At 34.7% G+C, this 18,617-nt stretch overlaps 1 protein-coding gene across 9 annotated transcripts in view; it reads left to right on the plus strand.

The window, feature by feature from the left end:
* Positions 1 to 18,617, plus strand: part of NFIB (nuclear factor I B) — a 213,540-nt gene that overhangs the window by 176,708 nt on the left and 18,215 nt on the right. For 3 of the 9 annotated variants that reach the window (XM_081066981.1, XM_081066984.1, XM_081066983.1), the window contains exons 7-10: positions 1,902 to 2,036; positions 4,312 to 4,496; positions 8,764 to 8,929; positions 11,947 to 12,029. In XM_081066981.1, coding sequence (XP_080923107.1) covers positions 1,902 to 2,036; positions 4,312 to 4,496; positions 8,764 to 8,929; positions 11,947 to 12,029 — 569 coding nt within the window. Of the gene's footprint in view, positions 1 to 1,901; positions 2,037 to 4,311; positions 5,224 to 5,596; positions 6,398 to 8,763; positions 8,930 to 11,946; positions 12,030 to 18,617 lie in introns of those variants that run through there. The other 6 variants (XM_081066987.1, XM_081066986.1, XM_081066988.1 and 3 more) reach the window with 3 other exon arrangements.

Below are 18,617 nucleotides of genomic sequence, written 5' to 3' on the forward strand. Positions count from 1 at the left end.
TTCTTGTGTTAATAGCATCATGGAGTCTTTATTTCTCTCATGTAAAAAATCCTTAATTAAAAACTCACATTAATATATATTTCTTGTGTGATAAAATTTGGGTTTTTTTTCCTATTAATAACAATTTCCTTTCTTTAGAGATACAAACTGAAATATCTATGGATAAAATTATATGATGCTTAGGATTTGCTTGAAAGTAATACATGGGGAGGAAGTATAGATGCCGTAAGGGTGAAATAAGATTGGCGATGAATTGATAATTGATGAAGCTAAGTGATGAGTGTATGGGCATCCATTACTCTTCTACTTGTGTATATATTTAAAATTTTGGTAATAAAAGTATAAATTAGGTAGCTTACATGAGTCTTTGTAACTTACTTTTGTTACTTAACATTTTACTATACATTTATAAAAATCAACCTTACTCAAGGTGTTAAAAACAGGTTGCGTGGTACAATCTTTTGGTCACCCAAGGTGACGAACTTCTACGTCAGTAATTAATTGAATCGGATTAATTCTGTTTAGCAATCTATTGCATTAGCTCTATCTCCACTCTAACTTCAAGCTCTCGTGATCTATCTTTGGGAAGCATGAAATATTTGTGGAATGAAAGAATGGTTGAATGAATGCAACCCTGATTACTTTCTCCTATTATAGCACTTTTTACACTGTTTTGTATTTCCTTTTTACTTGTCCATATGCCCTCACTGTATTTTAAGCTTTATAGAGGCTAAAACTAAATCTAGTTAACTATTGTGTCCCCAGCAACTAGTGCAGTATCTGGCATAAATTAGGCCTTCAATAAATATTTATGGATGAATATATTAATTAATCTGTCTTCTTAAGTGTTCGCCATGGCTGCTGTCTCCATTTTTGCTAATTCATCCTCCATGCAGTTTCCGGAGGGATTGCTCTAATCTGTAAATGTGATCGTAGTTCACCCATCAGTAGCATTCCCCCATCAGGGTAAACATTCAAACATTTATACCCAAAATCCATGGCGTCTTATGATGTGGGTCCTGCCAGCCGCTCACTCCCTTCCTTTATGTGTTCTTCACCACTCCCCAGACTGTTTGTATTAGAGTACTTGATGAGCCCCTTTTGGGAACATATCCTGTGTCTGCACATGTCACCCCCATCCACATTTTAAACATGACACCATTGGGCGCACCTCTTTTAACCTGAACAGTGAGGCTGGAGAAGTAGAAGCAAATACCACACTGCCTCTGCTCTCCACACACGTTCTCCCTCTTAACTGTTGATCACCATTTTCTTACCATTTTCCTCTTCACTGGAGTGACTATTCCTACAGCAGCAATTGCTTTTTAGTTTTCTTAACATCCTCACTTTACTTGGCAAAGAGGAACCCAATAAATAGTTGCAGAATGAGAAAATTAAGGAATGTAGTTTGTTTTGCTAAACAAGTAATGAGTTTTCCATAAAAGATGTTAAATCAATGATATACTTACCAGTGTACCCAAAGGTTGTTTCTCACATCTGCACCACGTTTGCCTTTATTTTTTCCCCCAGTGTAGTCAACAGGTCAAAAGACAAACCTCTGAATTGTATAAATCTAATCATGAAATACTGAGGTAAAAAAGCCCTTGATGTGAACCAAGGGGCCAAAGGAAACATGATACTTAGTTTTTCAGAAGTTCAAGATTTATTTAGTAGTAGGAATCATTCTGATGGTGATTTTAATGAAGCAATGGCGATTGTTTCTGACACATATTTCAAAGCTCCGGCATAGCTGAATCTTTGACCTTCAATATGTATTTTGTAAGAGAGCCAAAATCACAAAAATAATAAAATGTTGGGAAATGTAATCTCTTATTATGTTAATGTGAAACTTAGAGCTTAAGAAAGTCTTAAAGCTTGGGGTTTTTCCTCTTCCTTTGCAGATATGTCTTCTCCGACTACTATGAAGAAGCCTGAAAAGCCATTGTTCAGCTCTGCATCTCCACAGGATTCTTCCCCAAGGTTGAGCACTTTCCCCCAGCACCATCATCCCGGAATACCTGGAGTTGCACACAGTGGTGAGGAGTTTGAAGCATAGAGGAGAAGCCTCTCTCTTGTTTGCAAAGCCCAAACCCTCAGGGGTGGAGCAAAAGTTTTTAATCAAAGCTATGGTGACCATATTTTCTCAACCAATGGAGGGGAGGGTCGCAATCTGATCAAATACATATTTTTTTAAATCAATATGTGAGAAAAGATTTTCAAAACCATACTACTAAATAACATGTATGTGTATATATTTTTAAATTACCTTTGTTGGAAATATTATAATCACAAGAAATTAGAAATATGGGATACATAGTTAACTATAGCTTCATGGTTGGTCCTAACTCTATATAGTTAACCAAGAAAAAGATGTAATTTTCAGTATGTCACTGAGTTTAGAGTATTTCCAGAGGCATTCAGATATATAGACAGTACTTCTGTATATGCTATTTTCTGTACAGAAAAATCAATATTTAACTACTTATTTGGGAGTCAAATTAATCAGAAAAAATTAAAAGGGTACGTTTCTTTGACAATTATTTGACATACACAAATCCTTCCTGTGGGCTACTACACGTGATATTATGTCTAATATCTTAATTTAGACAGGAAAAAAAGAATCTAATATTTCACACTTGCACTTTAAAGAACAATTACTATTAAATAATCTTTCAAAACTTAAAAATGAGATATAAATAATAACCAATGTAAATAATAAGCAATATCCTTCAAGGGTTTGTGTACAGAGGTGGTTGAATTGAGCTGAAATTAAGAGCATTTCGACACAAAGGGGAAAGATGGCCAATTTAATTTAGTGTTTTTATTTCCTTAAATTATACTTCTGAAAATAAATACTTCTTAAATAAAGTGACATTTCAATAAGGAGTTTTAAGAAACTTATAATTGCTCTCTGCAATGCATCTCCTTGTGGAGGATGCTCAAACTTCAATGTTTGGAAAGATTATATGAGGCACTGGTTTAAAAGGTACTTTCTGGCGCCTCACTCCTGGAGGGCCTCATCTAGTAGACCTGTGGTTAGGCCCAGGAATCTGCATTGTGACAATAATCCAGAAGATTCTGAGTGCCCTCCACATTCTTTGGGGAAGATAAGTAATATCCCTTAAAAAGTCTTTTTTTTTTTTTTTTTTTGCACATAATTACAAAGTTGGAGATAAATTATTCCTTCCAGATGATTTTCATTGATAGGTCATGGAAAGAATTTATTTTTCTGTTATTGTTTGCTTCATTGTCTCATAAAAGACTAAACATTTATCATGTAATTTCCTATGGTTTGGATAGAAATGTTAAATAGAAACATATTAATCTTCACTTCTACACATACCGGTTGGTACTCTTAATTTGTACTTATATGATTGTTTCCCTCAACATTATACAGATAATGATCATGCAATTATATTATTTTGCCATTTTTCAAACTTAATTATATTTCAAACACTAAACAATAAATTGTGGTCATACTAATGTTAAAAAGTTACAGTACCATTAAAGATTGCCCCCATTACATATGTTTTATATATTGTTTCCCTTTATAAAATATGTGATTTATGGGTAAGTTAATATGCCTATATGAAAGTATAAATTCACATTTCTGCGGGTTTTATTCTTGGTCTTATCTGAATAATAGCTTTTAAGCTACATGTAGTAAAAGTTTGAGTAGGAAAAAAAATAGTTCAAGAATAGAGTTTTTATTCATTATGAAAGGAACGTTTTTATTAGAAGAAAGAGTTGCCAGGCTCTGTGTTCAAGTGTTCATAAGCATTTGTACAATGATCAGGTCATTACTTGGGACATTATTGCTTATTAGTTATCAGCTGCCATTCTAACCAACTGCTAGCTAGGATGTATAGAGAAATTATTTAAAGTTGCATTACACTTCTGTTTTGAATTTTGGTAGAAAACCTCGGGTCCCCTGATCTCTAATTAATGATGTAACTTGGTCTGACAAAGACTTTCCAATCAAAGAGTATGTTTTGATGGGGAATAAGTTTGCTGAAAGTAATGTTTTATGAAACATTGGCTTCACCTGTGAAAGAGAAACTTCCTTTTTCAATCATTCATAGATCTCCAAAGCAAGATTGTTTTTCCCTAGAGTGGGTTGTATCTGTGTGTGCTTAGCAGTACTGACATTGAGAATAAAAGACTAACTGCTATTTTAGGAGAGTTTGGTTATATAATGGGGGAAAAATGAATAGCTTTCGGTTTTATAATTTCACAGCATTCTTTAGGGTCAGTATGGAGCATTAAGGAAGACAGCTAATGAGCCAATCTTTCCTTTTCTATCTTCTGCAGTCATCTCAACTCGAACTCCACCTCCACCCTCACCGTTGCCATTTCCAACACAAGCTATTCTTCCTCCAGCCCCATCGAGCTACTTTTCTCATCCAACAATCAGATATCCGCCCCACCTGAATCCTCAGGATACTCTGAAGAACTATGTACCTTCTTATGACCCATCCAGTCCGCAAACCAGCCAGGTAAACATGAGAGAGAAAATAAGATTAGAGCCTAAGGGAGATGGAACAGGTCTAACGCTAAGACATGGCGCTTACTCAGACAGTATGTCTGGCAGAACATCAAGCTTTTGAAATCCATCTTCAGGAAGTTTCTTGGTGATTCAGTAAGTTTTTATTTAAAGGTGGCTGAATGACAGGTAGGAAGTGTGTTGCCCCAAAGGGGCACATTTGTGAAGATGTTTTTGGTTTGATGTGTTTGGATTTTTATTGACTGAAGAGAAAGTTTATGCAGCAAGTACATTGACAAAAAAGCTCTGAGCTGGAGTTCACACCTCTGAAATACCTGCCTTGACACAGAGACAAAGTGCTTATTTCAGGCAGGAGCAAGGTATGCGCTAAAATAAACACACACAAAAGAACTTACAGTTGTATTTATAGACTAACTATTAGGTATTAAAATAAGCTTTGGTAATGTAAACATTCTCAGTGTTTGATGACTACTTGAATATTCTTTGCACAGACATGACTACATTTAATAATGAGTGACATTACCAGAAGTATCTTTTTTTTTTTTTTTTTTTGTAAACATTGTGCAGTGGTTTTAGGGATTCATTGTACAAGTGTAGTGACTCATGTGTTTTTTTCACTTTCTAAACATGTGGTTTCTTCTACGGAGAGGTCGCTTCATAGGAATTTGATGTAAGAAGATTTTCCACAATCGAGTAGACAGTCTTTGTGCCAAAACTGGGTCTATCCATAATCGTAACTATCCAAACTCTGTAATGCAATTCTGATCTGATGGTCTGGTATTTGGCTTTACTGCTTTTCCTCCAAGACTCTTTATGATACCTGTTATGTTCTGAGGGATTTTTGGAAACATTCTGTTACTAAAATGCCAGTAAATAGTACCGTGTTTCCCCAAAAATAAGACCTAGCCAGACCATCAGCTCTAACGTCTTTTGAAGCAAAAATTAAGACCTGTTCTTATTTTAATATAATATTATTTTATATTTATAATATTTATAGTATTTGTATGTCATATTATATTATATTATATTATATCCCAGGTCTTATATTAATTTTTACTCCAAAACACGCATTAGAGCTGATGGTCCGGCTAGGTCTTATTTTCAGGGAAACACGGTATATGCATATTAATTTAGAATTAACAAAGTAAAATCTGAAAAAAAAAACAAAAACCGAAAATCCTTCAGTCTTAATTTGATTGTTAAAAGGAAGCAAATGGTCCTTTCTGAATATTTTGTTTTGAATAACAGCATGCCTAGCACCATTTGGACTACTTACCTGTAGTTTTAGCTCCATTGACTAATAATACTAAGTACACCATTCTTGAATCTTGAATTTGAAGTTAAACTATTTGTATTTTAGAAGAAAATATCCAAATGATGTAGCTGTTTTAATGAGTATAATACCACTTACTAAGTAAAACAGTGGGATCTCAGTACATCAGTTTAGAAATAAAATTTGCTGTCAAGAGCATGGATTCAAAAATCTCAGGTCCATAGAGCATTCTGCTAGACTCAGCTGGGAACAGTGCACACAAGGTCTGATTTTAATTTGTGTAGAATTTCCATGAATAACAAAGTCTAATTAAGACATCCATTAAAAGTCCTTAACGTTAATTCAGTGTGGAAAATCTTAGAGTTCCATTGGATTTTTTTTTTTTTAACTGATGTCTTAATTAGGGACTGTTAGGGGAAAAATTATGCAAATTAAAATCAGGCCCTTAGTGTTATGCATTTCTTTAATTATTCAGTGCTTGTTTTACGTATATTTCAATTTCTTTATAAGTTAAAAGGACATATTAGGTGATAATCTGCCTATATTGCTCTCAGTTTTTCTTCATATTTTCAAGGTAAAGATCCAACTTCTCAGAGAAGCATCTTACTCTCATCTCAATTAAAAAAAAAAAAAATCCCCTCTCAGGATTTTGTATAATAGGAGCAATGAACTAAGTAGGATAATCCTTTCCTAATGCTGTTCAACTTCATCTTCAGATGAGATTTCTTTCTTTCCATATCTACAGTATGAAAGTTCATCTATTAACAGCGTTAAACAAGAAGCTTTGTGGTATAGCTTCATCTGTTGAACTAGTAGAAAACTGAAAAGAAATAACCCGCTCATTCTTGTGATCTTGAGTTTCAGAAAAATTGACTGTGTTGGCTTGGGAATTCTTTCTTTGTTGCTTGTATTATTATTTTTAAGTGAAACGTCTATTGTTTCATGTCGATTCAATTCCAGTAGACACAGCTTGCAGAATGGGCAAGATAATAATATTCTGTCACAGCATTTCTTGACATTTCTGTCACGTGCTCTCAGGTAGGTACTGTCAAACTGTTTTGGTGAACACAGTATACAGAAATGCTTTACCACCAAGCGTACCACCAATGATGAAATGAGACTGGTCCTTTTTTTTGAGTGAGATGTATAAAGCAACCTTTTGCAATGTTCAAATAAGCAGATGTTGATGGTGTACTTTAAAAACAAACTTTATAGTCTTGAAAGGAAAAATGGGTCTTTATAGTAAACTGCAGAGTTTTTTTTTTGGAGGAACATTATCTCTGCTTTGAGTTTTAACTCCACCTCAAAACCATTTGTGTTTCAAAATAGGACTCTTGATATTCACCTTTTTAGCTCTAAAAATGGGAGAACAATGAGTACTTGTTGACCTGTAGTCGACAGTGCCTTCCCCATATCTTCCAGCACTGCACTAATTTTGATTGTTAAATCAAGCAACTGAGATGCCTTCTGCTCCCCACAGAAATTTGGAGATTAATTACATTGCTGCTGCACCAATTAGAGTGAGACAGTCGTGCTATTTAATGGACTATTTTAAACAAAATTAGTTTAAAGATATAACTCTCATAGGCTTCCGTTGAGGGAAACTCTGGTCAATTTTCCTGACATAAAGTTAAATACTTAAAATTACTCATGATGAATAGTCAGGATATTCAAGAAGTCCATTTTCTTTATAGAATAAATAATGTGTCCTCTGAGGAACCCAACCAAAGCCTTAGTTCATGTCTCTAAGTTACAGTATTTAAGTGTTATTAGCTGTTCCTCTTTTTCTCTAAAGAAATGTCTGCTTGTAACTTCTGTGCAGGTATTTAGATAAATATTCTGCTCCATTGCTTCTTTGCTTTTAGCAGTGCTGATTATAAAGACTAAATATTTGTGGAGAATACCCTCATAGCAAATTGTTATGTACACCATGCTGCGGAGAATTCCAACGTGAGTGTTAATTAAAAATAGCATTCTCTGTCTAGAAAAATACATTCAAGTATTTCTTCAAACACTGTACCCTTAGGATTTTGTCTCCTACCAAGGATACTATTTTTGTACCCAGAGCTAAAACTTAGATAATAATATCTTCTCTATCATCGCCCAGGGGATTTTCTCAGTTAATTTCCACAAATGTCAACAATAAATGTTTTGTATAACTCTCCAGGCCCAACAATGGAAGAGTAACTCAAATAACAGAGTATATTTAATTGCCCTCTGCTTGACTACAGCACATTTTAATTTACTTTGGAAATCTTCTCTTTGTAGGTGGAAGGTCAGACTAAGTTCAGCATTTTATATCATTGTGTGGATCTGAAATTTAATAAATTTTTAAATATCATTCTATCTGCTTGTATTAGTAAATCATCAAAAGTTGAGTGGAGCTCCTAGAATCTAAATTAATTGCCTGATGCGTGTGTCTGAATGTACCTGTGTGTGAGCAAGAGCTAGAGGTTTTGTATGCAGAATGGGCCTTGACTATAAATGATGGAAATTATTGTTTGATGTGTCTGATCGCCTCGATATTCTTGTCTCTTTGTGTCAGTGAAATCATCATTTAGGTGAAAATTGTTTTCTAAAAGCCCAAACTAACTTATTGTAGAAATTGAAGAGCAGGAAAGAAGCATTGGTTCTAATTCTCACTAGCTCAGCAAGGACGTCCATTTTAGCTTTGGGCTAAGCACTTAAGTCTGCACTTGAGCTTTCTGGCCTACTAAATGAAAGGATCAGTTTCCTGGCTCTGGGGGTGCTGTAAAGAGGAGTTAACCTATATAAAGTGCTTTGAAGGTGAAGACTTTCTTTGAAATGCTGCTGCTTTGTGTCACTACTAACCATTGGTTGACCTCTTTTACCCAAACTGGAGAGGGGATGTATGGCGGTTACACATAGTGTGCAGGGTCCACCTGGCTGTGTGCTGAGTGGAGTTGTTGGACAAGATGACTGCATTTTGGATTGCTTCACCCGGCGTTCTGTTTTTGTTTTGTAGCCTAACAGCAGTGGTCAAGTAGTAGGGAAAGTGCCTGGCCATTTCACTCCTGTCTTGGCACCCTCTCCCCATCCCAGTGCAGTGCGACCTGTGACCCTGACCATGACAGATACTAAACCCATCACTACATCCACTGAAGGTGAGGCAGCTTCACCTACAGCAACCAGTAAGTATTTCTGTAGGAAATGAGAAATGTCCATCAAAGGCACCATTGGATATCTGATCCAAGGTGGAAAACAAGGCAATTTTTCCAGCTACCCAACCAGATGGAGATTTCTCATTTATGTGGAACTGGCAGGCATGTATGTGGCCTGGCTATCACATGCTCTCTCTTATCAAATTCAATCAGTGCGTCACATTTGAAAAGGGAGAAGCTTAATTGTTTGAGTAAACAGCTATAATAAAAATAATAAGTCATGCCTGCTTGTTCAAGGTATACATCGAAAATGCACTGAATAGTCAACATAACACAGTGTGCAAAGTTTTTCTATCACCCAAAGAGAGATTAGATAATTGTTACTTATTGGAACATTCCTATAGGAATCAAGTCCCTTCACAAGGCAGACTGAATCAGTGCCTCCTCTGTAAGATAATTGCATGTTTACATTACTGTAGGTTATGTCATTGTGAGAAACAGTCACACAGCGTTGGAGGCAGAAAACATCTCAAAGCTTAATATTACGCACATGTAATTTACCGGCACTTTCATAAGACTTCAACTTAAAAAAATTTTTTTATTTTTTATTTTGCCTATCATGGCACATCAGGTACATGCTTTTTAGCATATGGCCATAACATTTTAAATGTCAGAGATTTAGCTAGTGAACTTACATATCACATACCAATAACTCAAATGATTTCCTTCTTCGCTTAGAATACTCGTAAGTACACAAGGAATTATTACACAATTTTTCAATTGGCTTCATCCAAACTACCAGCTTCCTAGAACCGGAGCTGCTGTGCATAGATTGGTAGAGTAGAATGGATCAAGTTCCAGACAGGAGGAATTAGCACGCTCCTCATCGATTATACATACTGTATCTTAAATTCAGAGCTTCTGCTTTCTTACCTGGAGCAAGAAAATCCCCATGCTCTGGAGATTCCTATGTGAAATTACACAGCCAATTAGAACCACCACTGGCTCCTTTTTTCTCTGCCATTAGAAAGAGGCTCTTTTTGTGTGTGCGTGCGTGGCTTCTGAAAACCTAGGAGGGAACCCTACAGGAAAAAAGACAATACTTTGAGAGTACAATGCATTCAGCATTTCTTTCTCAAAATTCATGAGGCCCCAGAGACTAAGTCCATATAGGCTTGTAATTCTCATCAATAATCATTAAATGCTTAATAATCGGATTGTTGGTAGAGGGTCCTACACTAGTGGGTACTTTTTTGAATGTACAGATGGATGAGACTTAGTTAAGGAAGACTAAAAATTCTTTCACTCTAAAGATTAGCTGTGCATATTACAGTCACTAAAATACTACATCCCAATTTTGAAAGTGGATGTCTTGGCATCTTTGAACAAACAGGTCAGCAATTTAAATAAAAGAAAATAGAAAGCAAAATTATCACAGCTCACTAATGGGAGTAGAGTCAGCCTGCTTGTCAATTGTTCTTATGCTCACATACAAGTTGATCAAAAAGGGATCTGATTTGACTAATAAAATTACAAAATATGCAAAAGATGGCTGCATCAGTTCATTTTCCACTCTTGTAGTAAAGAAATATAGTGAGTCATTTTTCTTTCCTAGAAGCAAACTTGTAGCTCCAGCTTCTTAGGCACCACTGACAATGAGAAATGGGGCATTGAATTGGTAAGTCAGTACAATGAAAGATAACACGGAGGCCGTGGAAACGTCTTCCTCATACTTGAAAAGAATGAGTAGCACAGACTTGGTGCCTGGTCTGTAAGGATGAGGCTCTTCACCAGCTGTCCATGCTGTGTGTTGAATTCCAGATGCCTGGAGATTGAATAGTGGCCATTGGTTGCATATGGCTGCCGTTGCATGGGTCCTTTATTTAGGAATAATTAAAAGGTGAATTGTGAGTATCTTCACTGTCTTAAAAAGTTGACCTGAAAAAGCCTCAATAGATCAAATTCTGCAGTCCTTCAAATGAACATGGCAGAATTAATATACTGGTTTTTAAAAAGCATTTTAAAAATTAATGTCCTATTACTAATTAATCTGATGATTTTACACCAAACAGTTTAGTTATTTTTTCAGATCTATAGATATACTATAAATGGTAAACATTTAGTTCTTCTGTTTAATCCAACATGGAGTAATGGGATTGCTTAGGGCTGGGAAGATACATTAGTTCTTTCCTTGTGAAAAGAAACAAAATTCTTTAAGAATAAGGAGATTTTTTTTGAAAAATTCACTCTGTACCAAAAAGCACCTGTACAAAGAGTACTTCCAAGGAAAGACTAATAATTTAAGGAGCATTCACTGTATCTATTTACTTACCTGGTGGCCATGTATTTAAAAAGTGCCCTCAACTCCCTGTGCCATTCACAAGAAACTATTTGTGCTTATGGAAGATAATTTTTTTTCTTCTCAAAAACATTTCTATCAAACTTAAGGTCATTTTCACATTCAATAAAATACTGAGCTAATTTATTCTAGATAGTATAATAAAAATAGGCTTCTCCTTCATGTTAGTCACATTAGATTTTCTTTTAATAAGACTTAAGTGACATTTTTCATCCTGTATTATCAAGCACATTTGCCTAAATCCAGTCATTGAAAGCTTTCACTTTTGCCTGACAGACTTTCAGTCTGCTTTTACATTTAGACTCACAGACCATCATTGATTATTCCATGATTAGACAATTAATACCTGCTAAAAAGGCACACCTAGGAAAAGAGCTCTTCTGTTTTGCCAGTCTTTGGTACTTCTGCAAGACTAACTGGAGCACGTAAGTGTGAGATGCCCCCACCAAACGATGGGATATGTTTTACCAGATCGATTTTTGGGGAGGGGGATAAACTAATTGATTTGAGATCAACCACCATTTCTTTTATATCACTCAGCGATCACTCAGACAAAAGAGAAGAAACATAGACACACTTTTTTTTTTGTGGTTGCAAGTCCCACTTCTCTGGGTTTCTTTTACATGGACAGGGTGTTCATTCTGATAGTTCACAATTTTTATCTTTGTTTTTGTTCTTCCTTAATCAGCCTACACAGCCTCAGGCACATCTCAAGCCAATCGATATGTGGGACTAAGTCCAAGAGACCCATCCTTCCTACATCAGCAACAGGTGGGCAAGTTTCACCCAGGTGTAATGGTGTAGCCGCGCTTTCGCACTGGTGCTTTTCTCCATGCTGCTTCTCAGATCTGGACTCAGAACGGGGCTCACGGGGCTTCTGAGAAAAAATTTGATTATTTCATTTTCCAAAACATTTTCTTATTTCCTCTTTGTTTCTTGCCTCTCTGAGCAGGGTTTCTCAAATTGGCTCAAGGCCTTTCCTATCTTTTGCATATATCGATGACTTTCATGATCAACAGTGTTTCATCCAAAGAGTATTTTTCTCAGTCTTTATTGGCTGTTGAGAACTTACTAGCCTATAGCTTCCAAAGACAAAAATTGAGAATTGATTTAAAAGCCAATTAGAATAGAAGCAGTACACAATTTGTGTTTTTGAGCTCTTTCAGATTTTCAAGATGTTTTACTCCCCATTTTGGTATTTTAGTCCAGGAAGAGGAGTTATGAAGCTAACATCTCAGGCGACACATCATACATTTTTTAATAGGTTTAAATTGGTTTACTGATTTCAGTTGTGATAAAACACTTTTTTTTTGTTCTGCTTTCTTACATCATTTATGTTTCAAGTAGCATTTTAAATTTCACATCTCATTAATGCTGTAAATTTAAAGCAAATGAAATGTTTACCCAGACTATGAAGGTGTACAGGATTAATGGTGACTTATAAGCCAATTAGCCACAGTCAAAAGCATGGATCATACCAATACCGAAATCCTATGATTCTAGTTACAGGATGACAGAAATAATTGTCACTACTTCAGAATTTAAATATATTTTATGATGCATATGTTGGCTGGGCTCAAGTTTTGATAGCACAGCAGCTTGAGATTAACAGTGTACAAAATATTACACAGGGAAAAATAGTCTATAATGAATAAGAAAGAGCTGGTATTAACTGACTTGCTCTTCATGTATAATCTAAGTTGTATGTACTGGTGTGTGAGTTTTTACATACGTAGTAAGGCTGCACAGGTACTCAGGCCAGTTTCTTTTGTTCTAGACCTGCCCATCTTGCGTATGCTTATTGTTCCTATCTTAACTGTGCTTCATGTGGAATTCTTGAGTCCTGCCCAGTTGCAGACCAAGGTGGAAGACTGCATATATTAAAGGTCATCACATGCAGAGTTCAGAGAAAATCCTAAAGATGATAGCTTATTCAAGATACTTGATGTTTTGCCAGGTTTAAAAAAAGAAAAACAAAACAAAACAAAAGAGTGAAAACTAACTGAAAACATCTGTACACAGTTATGAAAATACCAAGTAATAATTAGTGGTTTTGCCAGCCATTGGCTTTTCAACGTAATTCTCTGGAATGTTGCTTTTTTCACCTCTAAAATTGCTATAATATGAAATGTGTTATAATTACTATAATATGGTTCTATTTGACAAATGTATATGTTCGTTGTGTTTTTAAAAATCATATGCAGGATTTACAGGTTTAGAAACTTGTTCTTTAAAAAATGATTCCACGTGTTTTCATAAATATTTTTGTCATGGGATTTACATTATTCTTTATGACACATCTCTAATTTCCAGTTAGGTTTTAATTCATAGAAACATGCCTCCATCATTTAAAACCTTTGGCCCCAAACAGTCAGAATATTATAACCAATTCCATGTATTTAGAAGCATCTCCTTTCCCTATCCTGATCTATCGAAACTTTATTTTTTTTATTGATCATTTATGACTAACATTAGAGCCCCATAGAATTATGATCCCAAAAGTTCATTATATAAAAGTTACTTCTTTCACATATCTAAGGATAAATCAAGCAAAGTTAGAAAGCATCACGGAACACATGAGTCTTAATGAGGATAGGGTTCTGAGTACATTTTAATTGAAAAATATATACACAAGTATATGAATTGCAGAACTTTTTTCATCAAGGACCACCACTTGTTTTTTAAGTGGACAGTGTCAAGTAAAACCCCTTACAATATAAATGTGATTTGTTTAATCAAATGCAGTTGATATTTATAGAATATATAATGTGTATTGATCCTTGGAAGAAAAAACTGTATAACTTCATAACTGAAACTGTAATGTTGAGTTTTAAGTGCCATGCAGAAAGATAATTGGTCCTCTGTATAATGATAGAGTTAGTCCTACTTTTTGAATTGAAAAAGCCCACTGTGCCAAATTCATAATGAGCTACAATTTGGAGGCATGCAGAAAATGAATGTGTATGCATATCATACTATACATGTATATTACTAAACTAAGCCTCCAGTTAAAAGCTTATTTTATCCTTTCAAATGTTAAAAGAATTGTAGAGATGAAGTTTTATGTTTACTATCCAGGAACAGAGGGACAGAAATAGTCTAAATGACTTCAGTAGAGTAAAGGTTATTCTTTTCTACAGCAGAAATGAGATTGATTTACTGTGTCCTTTCATTACTTTACAAAGATTTAAAAGAGACCAGTCTTCTAGCAGCAGGTTCTAAATGCATTTGGTTTAAAGTACTCAATGATGAATGAAAAGGCAAATCAAGGGGTACATGAAATAAAGGTAATCAATCATTTTATATTACCTAGGAGAAATTTAAAATTAGAAAGGCAATGGTTTTAGTCTGAGAGGGTTCTTTTAAACATCCCCCATAACCCTTAATATACATGACCTCTTAAGAATAAATATTGTCACCAGGTACATTCTTCAGTTCATTGGCGGCTGCTTTATAAAGATTTATCCTTTTAGGTTATGAAAAGTATTGATGTGCATTGCTGAGTGCTATTTTTCCTTAGAAAAGAACTTTAATACACCCTACATAAATTAGAGTTAACAATAAATTTTAAATTGTTGAATAATTTTGACTATCATAAACATCTTTCTACAAAATGACACTAAAGCAGAGCTTTCAATATAGTAATTTCTAGCACATAAGGATATTGGCATTCTGAAATTCAAATGGAAGAATGTTAAAATTAACCTTATGTTTCACTTGTAAGAGTAATACATTCATATTTGCAAATCTGAATACTAAAAATATATACTACTGTACCATTAACTTGGTACCCAGACAGTTGTTATTAATTATACATTTCCATGTTCCTTTTTATAATGATTAAAACTGGTTGCTAACTGCCTTGAAATACTAGTTTTTTTTCTGACTCAGGAATTTCACCTATCATTGTGATATCTCAAATATGATATTTAAGTCTAAAAAAGAAAATCACATGGTCATGAAGAATATTTCTAAAAGATTCACATAAACCAGTTAAAAATTTGCCATTGAAAACAATTCTCTCTAATTATAATAATCAGCTCCTGTCAGCTGATCAGGACTTTAAAATTTTCCGTTATCTCCTAACACAATCTTGAGTGTTATTCAAGGTCTGGAGCTAGACTGCCTTTGGGACAATTATCTTAGTTAATGCACCCACTATTGGCATGGGGGAAATGAAAATGAGAACCTTCATTGGAGCTTCATTCTTCTTTAACTTTTCTATTGGAAGATGGTGTGGTGGCTTGAAGAACTCGTAGGTCCTGCTTTGGCAAACCGAATGCTTCAGTCTCTGCTGAGAAATGTCTTTTTATTATTTGGAACTTTTTCAGAAGTGTTAATGACCTCCTCTCTGGCATAACTTCACAGAAGTTTAGTAAAATGCAGTGTTTCCTTTCCTCCTTATACTTCATGCACAGCCTGTGCACATTCATTGTGATAGGCACTACATTTCCCAAGTTTTGTCTCTCTGAGAAAAGAGGAACTATATAGCAGCGTGATGGATGTTGCTTAGAAAATACAGAAATTATTTTATAATCCAGTCTAACACTTTTAGTATAAATGGCAGATATGAGACAACTTACTTGAATTAGCACCAGTTCCTTATCTGGCCAGCCTCATAATAAATTTGCTAAATTGAAGGCCTTCTTTCTTTGCTCTTATAGAAAGTTTGATAATATAAGAGGGTCTAGTTAACTTTATTATCACCATTTTATTGGAGTGTAAGATTGTAATAAAAATATAAATCCTTACTATTAAACACTAATACAACATATTAAAAAAAAAGCCTTTTTACAAGTTGGAAATAAAAGTTTGTAGCTAAGAAAACTTCTTGTTTGGAAGTACAAGATTGCTATTTGAACAGCTATTGAAGTGCATATTAACCTTTGATATTTGAGTTGAGATTTTAGATGGAACAAATGGGAGGTGACTTTTGCCTTCCCTAAGTGAGACAACAAGGTCAAGTAAGCCCTAGTTTATAAGACATAAGGTTTATCGTCATAATCTCAAAATTATAATCTCCTGACTATATATGCTACTATTATTAGAGCTAATGAATGACTGGCCTGATCACCTCAGGTCCTTGCATTACTCATCACAATTGCATGGATTTTACTGGTGCATGTCACATCTCTTGCATGACTATATAATGCTACTATTTCAATTTCAATTGCTGGACTACTTTATATCAAAATATTTTTAAACACTTTTGATATAATTTTGAAACTAGAATTTTAAAGTGCTTTTCATTACACTGAAACTTTCTGTTACACCAAATGTCCTTTTAAAGAAATTGTGTCTGTAGGATTTTTTTTAAATAAGGATATTAACTAAAATCTCTTTAATATTTGTCCTAGCAAACAAAATGGCAAAGTCAAAGCTAGGTACATTAAAACCTCTGGAAAGGTAGTTTTTTATTAGAGGCAAGCATCTGAAATGACACAAGTGGACTATCAACAAACTTTTCAATAAAACCAGGAAGCAGGCTATCAACACTTGGGCTGTTCTGATTGTGTCTGTTATCATAATTGACAGCTTGACGCAAAACCCTATCATATGACTTCTGGGTAGGTATGTAAATGGATAAGAGGTCACTTTTCACATATGCTGGTTGGAAAGGAAACACATTTAAAGGAAGTTTCAAGTCAAAATAATGGCCATGCAAATGTTTAGCTTTTTGACTAGTTCTTAAAACAAAACAAAACAAAACAAAAAAAACCCCAAACAAAATGAAACAAAAACCTTCTATGGTCTGTTTTTTTATCATCCATTCATTTATTTAGTAACTTATTTTTACTTGTTATCAAAGACTAATATCCAGGTAAAAACTATTGTAATTAATATAAAAATAAAATTGTGTTTCCTGAAACCTTAGATTTCAATCAATAAAATTACAAGGGAAAAATTATCTTCTATTAGAAAATATTAACTTTAAAATATCTTAGTTAAATCAGGGAAGTGGAGGAAATTCTGAAGGTTAGAATTATGGACATTACAGCTTTACATATTCTTGGACTGCCCATAAAGGCTAGGGTAGGAAAAGAACAGTGACAGGCAAATTGGTGTCCTGGGTGAGAACCAGGGATTCAGAATCAGGAGGTTAGACAAGAACAAAGCATGTCTAACGTTGCTATCCTGTATCCTTATTTTGGAAAGGAAAATAAAGAGGTTGAACTACCCAATTTTTCAGTTCCCTTGAAACTTTAAACTTTACAAGGTAAAGTTGCCTCCATCTAAAAAGCAACAACAACAAAAAACTTTCCATTGTCTAATACTTATGATTTATGGTCAGCAATGTTTAATTAGTTCATGGACTATTCATACCCATTTCACTTAATGCTACTATGCTAATTAACTTAAACATCAAGAAGCATAGGTTTCAGAAATTGACATTAGAAGTAACTGTAAGGTACCAGGGTGATCTTAAATACCTTGTTGTTGTTTTTTAAATATGTGTTATATGTCCCACATGTAACACAATTTTATTGTGACCATTTTGCTTGTTTACTAGGGCTACATCCTATTCATTCAGAGGCCATTTTATTTGCTCCATGATAATTAATAGTAGTAATAAAATAGAATTCTACTAATCTAAGAGTTAAAAGCATGACTATTGGAGTGTTAATCTTTTTTTAAACAACATCCCCCCCCAAAAAAAAACACCTCTACCCCCAAAAATCTGTTGCCTTGAGGCTATCTGGAGAAATGAAGAAACCTAAGAGAACATAAAACACATCATTTAAGATATTCCCTTGAGGTCACTGTAAACGTAAAAAAAAAAATAGTGAAAAGGTAAATTTGCCTGTGTTGATTGTGCTGTTCACAGTTTAATGGTTTATTGGTTCAGTTGAGAGCTGATGTCATCATGAGGCACTATTAGTACATCAGACTGTTTGCTGAGTCTAGCAAAGTAGAACATTTTGCTTACCTTCTTTCCTTTATTCCAAAGCTAATTGCTAAGTATTTAACAAAACCCCTTTTCATAACAATGGAGGGACCTCATTTGAATAAACGAACGTATTCTGAAATCACAAGCAGTATTGATTCTTTCTGGCCATCAGCTTACCTGCATGAATATTTGAGTGCAGTGTAGGAAAGGATAGTGATCCAAATCTTTGGTGTTTCCCCTTGTGCAGTTTTTTAAGGGAAACTAGGTGGTCCCCATCCGTGTTTTTCTGAAACAATCTCATTCTCATTCAAGTTGGGAGAGGAACAAGATTCTCACTCCAGAGACTTGATGGAACTTCGTCCATCCTAAGAACATAGGCCATGAGATCTTGGTCTTCCCTTCTCTCTTACTTGTTTGGATTATTTCAACCATACCCCTTTACTCATCGCTCTTTTGGAAGAGAATCGTAC

This window comes from Rhinolophus hipposideros (genome assembly GCF_964194185.1).
Source record: "Rhinolophus hipposideros genome assembly, chromosome: 11".
NCBI classification, from domain to species: domain Eukaryota; kingdom Metazoa; phylum Chordata; class Mammalia; order Chiroptera; family Rhinolophidae; genus Rhinolophus; species Rhinolophus hipposideros.